At 42.9% G+C, this 11,256-nt stretch overlaps 1 protein-coding gene across 1 annotated transcript in view; it reads right to left on the bottom strand.

Moving 5' to 3' along the window:
* tescb (tescalcin b) overlaps positions 1-11,004 on the bottom strand; it is a 33,639-nt gene extending 22,635 nt beyond the window's left edge. The window contains exons 1-4 of the mRNA XM_023983746.2: positions 10,698-11,004; positions 3,132-3,201; positions 2,793-2,873; positions 2,240-2,379 (exon numbers count right to left, since the gene is read on the bottom strand). Of these exons, the coding sequence (XP_023839514.1) occupies positions 2,240-2,379; positions 2,793-2,873; positions 3,132-3,201; positions 10,698-10,761 (355 nt within the window). The 5' untranslated portion in view covers positions 10,762-11,004. The remainder of the gene's footprint in view (positions 1-2,239; positions 2,380-2,792; positions 2,874-3,131; positions 3,202-10,697) is intronic.
* Positions 11,005-11,256: the final 252 nt, after the last annotated feature.

Genomic DNA, 11,256 nt, shown 5'->3' with positions numbered 1-11,256 from the left:
ACCCAGTGTCACGACCTGGTTCTGTCCGACGTAATCGTGACCGAGGTGTTCAACAGGCTCTTCCATTGTGACGCGCGGGCCCGCTAGCGGTCTGGAGACGCTGTTCTCCGAGACTCGACGCTAGCTGAGTAGAGACTACGTAATGGCTCCTTCTGACTCAACCTATTGCATACACTTCTGCATGGACCCTATGATCATGGTAAAGCGTCCCTAATGCCTTGTATTGCTGTTTTGTTGTAGTGATTATTGTCTTATTTCACTGTAGAACCCCCAGCCCTGCAAATTGCCTTAGATGCCCTTTTGTTCCACCCCCCACACATGCGGTGACCTCAACCTGCCTTAACTGATGCCTCTAGAGACAAAACCTCTCCATCATCACTCAATGCCTAGGTTACTCTCACTGTACTCACATCTTATACCATACTGTCTGACATTATGCTAATCTATTCTCCACACCCAGAAACTGCTCCTTTTACTCTCTGTTCCGAACGCACTAGACGACCAGTCTTATAGCCTTTACTGTACCCTTATTCCTCCCCTCCTCTGTTCCTCTGATGATGTAGAGGTTAAACCCAAGAACTGGTCGTCTAGTGCGTTCGGAACAGAGAGTAAAAGGAGCAGATTTCTGGGTGTGGAAGAATAGATTCAAGGCATAATGTACAGACAAGGGTATGGTAGGATGTGAGTACAGTGGAGATAAACCTAGGCATTGAGTGATGATGAGAGAGGTTTTGTCTCTAGAGGCATCAGTTAAGCCAGGTGAGGTCACCGCATGTGTGGGGGGTGGAACAAAAGGGCCATCTAAGGCATATTTGGCAGGGCTGGGGGTTCTACAGTGAAATAAGACAATAATCACTAACCAAAACAGCAATATACAAGGCATTAGGGAGAGGCATGTGTAGCCAAGTGATCATAGGGTCCAATGAGTAGCAATAGGTGAGTCAGGGAGCCATTACGTAGTTGCTACTACGCTAGGCGAGCTGGAGAAACAGCGATTCAGACAGCTAGCGGGCCGGCGACGTCACAATGGAAGAGCCTGTTGAAACCACCTCGGACGATTACGTCGGCAGACCAGTCGTGATGGAYCTAGGGATGACCAAATTGCTCTGGAACAATTGAATGGGGAACTAAAAGAATTGCGTAAATTGGCTCTGAAAAACAGAGMSGRWCTTGACTATMTTTTGGCAGGTCAAGGGGGCACTCGTCCAATCATTAACGATGAATGCTGTACTTTTGTCCCAGATCACTCTTCTAATATGACTGATCTCRCCGAATACATTGCCACTGTGGCTAAGAATAATTCCCCACAACCAGAGTGTTAGCTTGCAACTTGGTTGGAATCCCTGTTTGGAAGTTGAGGATCCCAAATTGCCCAAAAAAATTGCATAATTGTGTTATTAACATGGTGTGTATSTGTGTGTATTTTTGATAAATTCACTCCTGTTAATAAAAGTATAACCTTTATTATGATGATACTAATTAGATTGTATAACCCAGAATGAAGGGTTTGAAAGTGTCTCTCATTAAATGTTTAACAATTATTATCATAGAAGTGATAAAAGTAGGGAATGTGGTGGAAAAATGTATAGACTGGGGGGACAGCCTTGAATTGTACATCTTGTCTCACTCAATCATTGGTTCCTATACGTGCTGGGTAGAGATAAGAGGGGGAGACAGTCATGACCCCGTCAGACCTTTTGGCATAACGCCCAGCTCGCTGACAATAAAGAGTGATTAATTTAATATTGACTTTGAGCGTCCCTGTGTTGAATTTCCACGACAACTGATAGACAAGGAGAGTCACACAAATGTAAAATACAACGCTATACAAACAATACAACAACAAAATGACACCAACAATACAACTATAAAATAATGTGCGCGTTCGAGTGTGTCTGTGTGTGTGTGTATGCCCTCACAGTCCCTATTGTTCCATGAGAAGTTGCTGAATCCATTTTGTAAAGGTCACTTTAATATAGATCTGTTGTATCCCAGCAGAAAGTTGACAGATTATTGAGCCCATTATTGATTCCAGTCACAGTGTGAGCCATAGTACACCTCAAACGTGCACAGTATCTTGTACAACCAATGTTTTCAATGTCATTGTAGTAAGTACACACGCTAACAATAATGTTGGGTATCCATTTCAATGTAGTGTAACACTTGCCAGTGATACTGAACTGCAATACATCTATCYTAACACCACTCCATACAGTAACAKTTTAATGATGGCACTCACAGCGGAGTTTTTCCCTCCTGATAATCTCTCTCTGTTCCTCTGTCATGTCCAGTGCTGGAGGTCTGAAGTGGGACATGACCACCAGGAACTCCTCAAAGCTGATCTCCTGGACAGTCCCCTCACCATTCTGATGGAAGTTTCTATAGAGRCATACGAGCAAGGAACATAAATATCTTCATTGTGTGAACATATATTTTCTGTATTGCTCATTAGAAAGTAACCTTCTAGGCACTTCACATAAATGTCAAAGAAATGGATACCGTATACAATATGGTAATAGCTCCAACTTGYATATTGATATCTTAGGTTGTGTGACTGCCATATAGATTATACATATTCAATYCTTTCCGATCTACACAAATATAGTGGGTAGGGGTAGCTAGGGGTTGTTTTTGGACCAGGCTCACATTTGACTAATCCTGTGCGGTACCACCAAACCTACTGTATAATGAAAATCATACTATGTAGGTTAAAGCTGGGGGCATATTGAGAGCAGTTAACCTTAAGTCTTGTTCTTGTTGAGGTACTTAACATAAACATGATAAACACCAACCTTTTGTCAAAGAAGGCCTCTATAATTTGGGTTCGGATCGGATTGCATGACAGGTCTGGAATTGTGTTGAGGTCATCTCGTCTACAAGTGAAAAGACAAGAAGATAATTAGGTTTGCAGCAGGAAGCTGGTCAATTATAACACCTGCTAAACAAAAGGCAAAACAAAACCTGTTAGGCTGGTTTATGCTAAAGAGATGGGAAGAACCACTTAATCAGAAATGCATTATGCCAGGAATACACCCATGTGTGTCTAAAACCCCCAAAGTAAMAACAKCACAAGTTAAAAATAAAGTGTGTTAGGATGTGTATGAATGCCAAAAATGATTAGAGAGTCCTACCTCAGCRTGTCTTCATTGTGGCTCAACTGCTTGAATCTTTTATGCAGGATTCCAATCTGCTCGAAGGAAACTGAGGAACAAAAAAGGGACTGTCATGAGTCCAAGACAGAGAGGTACATCCTGCCAAACTACCACAGCAGGTTAGAGGCCTAGATGGATGGAGCGGAAATTATGTGCATCTTCAAGAAGCATCTCCAATTAGCAAAATGCCAGGCAGCACATCAGTTACCACTGAATTAGCAGGAAACCATGACAAACTGCAGAGTAATGCTGTTAATGGAACACAATTGTTTTTTAATCTTTGCAAATACAATTTATGTTTGTGTCCTGTTCTTATCTCTAATGTATCATTCAGGCTGCCTGATTTGACATCCCCAGGCCTAACACATTATACACACGGTGTAAGCAGAGAGCAGTGCTGAATGTTTATTCAGCATCTATTTTCAGTTGATGCCATCTTTCCTCATGTGAAAAGTGTATATTTGTATATTCAGATGTAAAAACTATTTCACTTTGCATTCTTTCATTGTCATTGTCTATGTGAGTGCATAGAGTATAGAGAAATACATTGTTTTTAAATGTATATTTCTAATGTAACTTAAATAAACTGTAAATTACATGTAGTCGGAAAGAGAAAAAAAGTGTTCTGGCTGAACAACAGGGATAAGCTCAAAGTATTGAAATTCATTCAAACAAGGACTGATGTCTAACAATCGCCACAATATTTGAATTGAGAGCGAGTGAGTGTTTATGAGTGAGTGAGTGATTGTGTGAGTGAGACAAAGTGAGTGAGTGTTTTTCAGTGTGTACAAACAATACATTCCTCAGGTTATTGTATGGACAAACTAGTATGAGCTAATATTGGATTACCAGTGGTATGAGGAAACTCACTGAGGGTGGGGATTTCAGACMATGTTAGAGACAGTGAAAAAAAAAGCCTCTTTGTTCATGGCCTCATTGCTTGCATTCTTTCTGAAGCTATAAACACAATATCTAATCTATTATTCATGGTGGTTCAATCAAGCCTACACTGTAAACGTACATAAGATACCCAGAGAAAAAAGTTGCTACTCCACATGCAATTTGCAGGTTGAATATTTTATAGCCACTGCATGGAGATACAGTACCTGGCYTATACTAGTGTCTTTCTATCATCATGTCAGAATACAGCCCTTAAATAAATATAGGAGATTCATCTGGTCTAATACTATTACCAAGTTTCATTTCTTTCATCTGACTTTAGTCACAAGGACATTCCATAGTTGCTCAAACTGTAAAGRGGTGCGTAACTGGTGGCAGGGAAGTCAGACGCAGGAGAGCAGAACTAGGTAGTAGCCGGAGCAGTTTAATCCMAAAAACCCGACGCGCACCAGTAAACAAGTGCACAAGCACTTACAACAAACAATTCCACACAAAAACACGGGGGGAACAGAGGGTTAAATACACAACAAATAATGAGGGAAATGGAAACCAGGTGTGTAGGAAAACAAGACAAAACAAATGGAAAATGAAAAGTGGATCGACGATGGCTAGAAGACCGGTGACGCCGACCGAACAAGGAGAGGAAACGACTTCGGTGGAAGTCGTGACACAAACAGTCTTCTCCTTGTTCGGCTTTTAATTTAGACATGGTAGTGTGATAGAATGAAATGTGCCYGAGTGCTRTAATGAAAATAATACTACAGTATCATAATGTGTACCAGCAAGCAATATGCTAATCATGGTATATGAATGTTGATAATACGATCTGTGTGCTCAGTGATGTCTGTTTTTGCTGTGTTTGATTGGTTATGCCTAGGAATTCCTATAGTGGGTTGGAGAGGCTATATTGACACGCCTGGTGCCAAAATTGATGATGACATACACTGAGTGTACTAAACATTAGGAACACCTGACTTTCCATGACAGACTGACCAAGTGAATCCAGGTGAAATCTATGATCCCTTAGTGATGTCACCTGTGAAATCCACTTCAATCAGTGTAGATGAAGGGGAGGAGACAGGTTAAAGAATGKTTTTTAAGCCTTGTAAGAGGGTGAATGGGCAAGAGAAAAGATTTAAGCCCCTTTGAACAGGGTATGGTAGTACAGTAGGTGCCAGGCGCACCGGTTTGAGTGTGTCAATAACGACAATGGTGATGGGGTTTTCACGCTCAACAGTTTCCTGTGTGTATCAAAAATGGTCCACCACCCAAAGGTCATCCAGCCAACTGTGGGAAGCATTGGAATCAACATTGGCCAGCATCCCTGTGGAACGCTTTCAACACCTTTTCCGAATGTTTATATACTCAAAGTATGTCGCTCAGCTGAGAGTCGAGTGGAGATGAATGGATTAATTTCAGTAGTCCTGATGAGCCCTTCCCTGATAGCTACACTGAACAAAAATATAAACGCAACATAAAGTAAAGTGTTGGTCCCATGTTTCATGAGCTGAAATAAAAGATCCCAGAAATGTTCCATACGCACAAAAAAATTATTTCTGTTTACATCCCTGTTAGTGAGCTGTTCTCCTTTGTCAAGAAGATCCATCCACCTGACAGGTGTGGCATATCAAAAAGCTGATTAAACAGCATGATCATTACACAAGTGCACCTTGTGCTGGGGACAATAAAAGGCCACTCTAAAATGTGCAGTTGTGTCGCACAACACAATGTCACAGATGTATAAAGTTTTGAGGGAGCATGCAATTGGCATGCTGACTGCAGGCATGTCCACACGAGCTGTTGCCAGATAATTTAATGTTAATTTCTCTACCATAAGCCGCCTGTAAGGGGTGCTTAACTGGTGGCAGGGAAGTCAGACGCAGGAGAGCAGAACTAGGTAATAGCCGGAGCAGTTTAATTACAAAACCAATGGCATAAAGAAATAACATGGGTACAAATCTCGACACGCACCAGTAAACATGTGCACAAGCACTTACAACAAACAATTCCACACAAAGACATGGGGGGAACAGAGGGTTAAATACACAACAATAAATGAGGGMAATGAAAACCMGGTGTGTMGGAAAACAAGACAAAACAAATGGAAAATAAAAAGTGGCTCGACGATGGCTAGAAGACCGGTGACGCCGACCGCCGCCCGAACAAGGAGAGGAACCGACTTYGRTGGAAGTTGTGACACCGCCTCCAACACAGTTTTAGAGAATTTGGCAGTACATTCAACCAGCCTCAACCACAGATCATGTGTATCGCATTGTGTGGGCAAGTGGTTTGCTGATGTCAACATTGCGAACAGAGTGCCCCATGAAGGCGATGGGGTTATGGTATGGGCAGGCATAAGCTACGGACAACGAACACAATTACATTTTATCTATGGAAATTGTAATGCACAGAGATACCGTGACGAGATCTTGAGACCCATTGTCGTGCCATTCATTCGCCGCCATCACCTCATGTTTCAGCATGATAATGCACAGCCCCATGTCACAAGGATCTGTACACAATTCCTGGAAGCTGAAAATGTCCCTGTTCTTCCATGGTCTGCATACTMRCCAGACATGTCACCCCACCCATTGACTCTGAATCGATGTGTACGACAGTGTATTCCAATTCCCGCCAATATCCAGCAACTTCGCACAGCCACTGAAGAGGAGTGGGACAACATTCCACAGGCCACAATCAACAGCCTGATCAACTCTATGCAAAGGAGATGTGGTGCGCTGCATGAGGCAAATTGTGGTCGCACCAGATACTGACTGGTTGTCTAATCTACGCCCCTACCTTTWTTTAAGGTATCTGTGACCTATAGATGCATATCTGTATTTCCAGTCATGTGAAATCCATAGATTAGGGCCAAAGTCATTTATTTCAATTGACTGATTTCCTCATATGTACTGTAACTCAATAAAATATTTGAAATTGTTCCATGTTGCATTTATATTTTTGTTCAGTATAGTTTATGCTGGCAAGAACAGCAGCATGGCACTAGTTAAAATGAAATTATGCTTATTTCAATGGGAGAAATAACTGGTAGTATTTGTCACCTTGACCTGCCAATTAGCTAACGTAACAACAAGCCGATGAGAATGACCAGTGCAATATCAAGGTACTTGCCAACGTGAGTTGCTTCTCACTGGGCAACTGTATCACATGTTGCCGGCAGTAGCTAACGTGGCCAATTTGTCCATCCCACTTGATTTTATTTAGAATAGGATAGCAGCCTACACAATAAATAATTTGTAACCATCTCGATGTCACCGTGATACAGTCTAACTACAATGGGGAGAGTTTGTGCTGCAAGCCGGCACCACAACAACACAGGCACGGTGTTCTTCACTTCCACTTGTTCAAGAACTGCTGTCCGGCAGTAAAGAGAGGGAAGTAGCTAGATAGAGTAGCCAATATAAGGCCAGGGTGACAGCTAAAGCACATTTATTGCAGTGATTTTCACTGAAAATGTACAACTACGGCATTAACATCTACATTTTAGTTTAAAAAAACGGAAGAATTACGGAATGATTCTGAACACTCCCAAGTTCCAATCATGGTAGCCAAGTTTCAAATTATCGCTGAAGTTTCTAGCCACAAGCATACGCTAGCTAGCTGGGAAGTGTTCATCAGGACRACTAACGGAACCAAATCCGTTTGTCTCCCCGGCCCCTCTCAGTTGCGTTATCAGTTTGGGCACAGGCGTGCCCATATAGCTTCTCCCATACGGGGCAGGTCGCACGGAGCTTTCCAGTTCATTCATTACACTGACGTGAAGCTGAAGTAACTTCTCTGTGTGATTAATTTCTATGTTTCCCCCTATCAGGTACGAATTCGATTTAGAATATATTTCAAATCCAATCAAATAAAATGTTATTTGTCACATGCTTTGTAGACAACAGGTGTAGAATAACAGTGAAACGCGTACTTAGGGTCCTTTTCCGACAATGCAGAGTTAAAGATAATAAATWAAWAAAAATCAATAGAAACTGTGACATGAATTTGTCATTGGCCCTTTTTCTAGCTAGCTACCTTGGAGGCTAATCACGAGTTTCATGAGGCGTCTGCGTGATCAGAGCATTCCCGGTGCAGCTGTGAGTGAGAGAGAGAGAGGGGGGAGAGAGAGAGGGGCCATGCTCATCTCCTGTGTGTGTGTGTGGTGTGTGTGTGTGGTGTGTGTGTGTTGTGTGTGTGTGTGTGTGTGTGTGTGTGTGTGTGTGTGTGTGTGTGTGTGTGTGTGTGTGTGTGTGTGTGTGTGTGTGTGTGTGTGTGTGTGTGTGTGTGTGTGTGTGTGTAGTGAATGGGTGAGTGAGAGAACTTTTGGGAAATGTGAAGATGAATTATGTTGTTATTGCAAAGTAGAGCACTAAGATGAATTTATCCATGCTCATACATGTTGTCTTTCTTTATTGAAGTGAGTTTATATAGGGATAAGAATTGATAACATGGTATAAAGATAGAAACGGTACAAGGATAGTTAATAGTGATTATTCATAAAGGATGTGTCATGCATTTAAAAATGTTAAAAGGTTTGCCATTGCATTTGATAATGTCAATTTAAAAAAGGATAATAAATAAGAATACATTGATAAATGTAGCATACTGGTTTACTGAACAATAGTAAAAGCTATGCAAATGTAAAGAATATACACTGCTCAAAAAAAATAAAGGGAACACTTACAACACAATGTAACTCCAAGTCAATCACACTTCTGTGAAATCAAACTGTCCACTTAGGAAGCAACACTGATTGACAATAAATTTCACATGCTGTTGTGCAAATGGAATAGACAACAGGTGGAAATTATAGGCAATTAGCAAGCACCCCAATAAAGGAGTGGTTCTGCAGGTGGTGACCACAGCCACTTCTCAGTTCCTGTGCTTCCTGGCTGATGTTTTGGTCACTTTTGAATGCTGGCAGTGCTTTCACTCTAGTGGTAGCATGAGACGGAGTCTACAACCCACACAAGTGGCTCAGGTAGTGCAGCTCATCCAGGATGGCACATCAATGCGAGCTGTGGCAAGAAGGTTTGCGGTGTCTGTCAGCGTAGTTCCAGAGCATGGAGGCGCTACCAGGAGACAGGTCAGTACATCAGGAGACGTGGAGGAGGCCGTAGGAGGGCAACAACCCAGCAGCAGGACCGCTACCTCCGCCTTTGGTGCAAGGAGGAGCAGGAGGAGCACTGCCAGAGCCCTGCAAAATGACCTCCAGCAGGCCACAAATGTGCATGTGTCTGCTCAAACGGTCAGAAACAGACTCCATGAGGGTGGTATGAGGGCCCGACGTCCACAGGTGGGGGTTGTCTTACAGCCCAACACCGTGCAGGACTGTTGGGCATTTGCCAGAGAACACCAAGATTGATTGGCAAATTCACCACTGGCGCCCTGTGCTCTTCACAGATGAAAGCAGGTTCACTGAGCACATGTGACAGATGTGACAGAGTCTGGAGACGCCGTGGAGAACGTTCTGCTGCGCTTGCAACATCCTCCAGCATGACCGGTTTGGCGGTGGTCAGTCATGGTGTGGGGTGGCATTTCTTTGTGGGGCCGCACAGCCCTCCATGTGCTCGCCAGAGGTAGCCTGACTGCCATTAGGTACTAGATGAGATCCTCAGACCCCTTGTGAGACCATATGCTGACACATGCACATTTGTGGCCTGCTGGAGGTCATTTTGCAGGGCTCTGGTAGTGCTCCTCCTTGCACAAAGGCGGAGGTAGCGGTCCTGCTGCTGGGTTGTTGCCCTCCACGTCTCCTGATGTACTGGCCTGTCTCCTGGTGCGCGCCTCCATGCTCTGGACACTACGCTGACAGACACAGCAAACCTTCTTGCCACAGCTCGCATTGATGTGCATCCTGGATGAGCTGCACTACCTGAGTCACTTGTGTGGGTTGTAGACTCCGTCTCATGCTACCACTAGAGTGAAAGCACCGCCAGCATTCAAAAGTGTACCAAAACATCGCCGCAGGAAGCATAGGAACTGAGAAGTGGTCTGTGGTCACCACCTGCAGAACCACTCCTTTATTGGGGGTGTCTTGCTAATTGCCTATAATTTCCACCTTTTGTCTATTCCATTTGCACAACAGCATGTGAAATTTATTGTCAATCAGTGTTGCTTCCTAAGTGGACAGTTTGATTTCACAGAAGTGTGATTGACTTGGAGTTACATTGTGTTGTTTAAGTGTTCCCTTTATTTTTTTGAGCAGTGTATTTATTTGTGCACTTGAGAAATGTATGTAAATTGTAAATTGTTGATGATTTTATGCAAAAGGTGAATTACACTGATGTGAAGCTGAAGCAACCTCTGTGTGATTCATTTCTATACCCCCCCCTTTCAGGGGTATAACAGTAGCTCTTCTCCTTGCAAGGCATCCGGGAAAACACTGCTATAGGCTACTTGTAACGATTCTCATCCAGTAGTGCTGTCGCCAACAGCAATCTATAACTCATGCTGTTTTGCTCTGTAAATAGCCCCCAGAACACCTACCACACATGATGACGTTGTTATGGGGATCCTGTATTGTGGGGCGTTTCATTTCACAATAATGATACACTTTAGCGCAGGATTACATAAACCCAGAAATATGATTATTCTCAACAATTATAATCGTATCCTACAGGAAAAAAACGTAATACTCACAGCCGGTCTTCTCTGAGAGATCTCTGTATTCGAATTCATCAGGTAACGACTGTAATGCACCCATAACTCTGTAAACACGCTAGGCGACCAATCCAGACGCATGAAAATAACGATTGGTCTCGCTCAAGACAACGCAGGTAGGATACTGAACTCGAAACGGTGTCAGTTCAATGGAACAGATATTCTTTCATTATCATATCCCCAACAACAAATCATGTCACAGGTCGATATGTACTGTAGGCTGCAAGGTCCTAATGTAAATGCATTTCAAGCTGCCAGCCTCTGCTGAGCGCGCACTTCCGCAACTTGGCTATCCAACGACACAACACTTTCTTCAACAGTGCATTATTTAGGTTCCTGTGATCTAGTTCTCATACTACAGTCAGCAGTGTCCTACTTAGGCTACATTGTAGTACAGTACGACATTCAATGTTGAACGCTTTATTACATGAGCTGCATTCATATCACTTGCCCTGAAGTCCTCTGTAATGTAACCCAGTCATATAAAAGACCCTGCAATATTCCATATTTTTCCATATTCCAAACGTTTGTTGAAATT

The sequence above is a fragment of the Salvelinus sp. IW2-2015 genome, linkage group LG4q.1:29 (assembly GCF_002910315.2).
Source record: "Salvelinus sp. IW2-2015 linkage group LG4q.1:29, ASM291031v2, whole genome shotgun sequence".
Classification (NCBI taxonomy): Eukaryota; Metazoa; Chordata; class Actinopteri; order Salmoniformes; family Salmonidae; genus Salvelinus; species Salvelinus sp. IW2-2015.
This window is presented reverse-complemented; position numbering and strand designations above follow the sequence as displayed.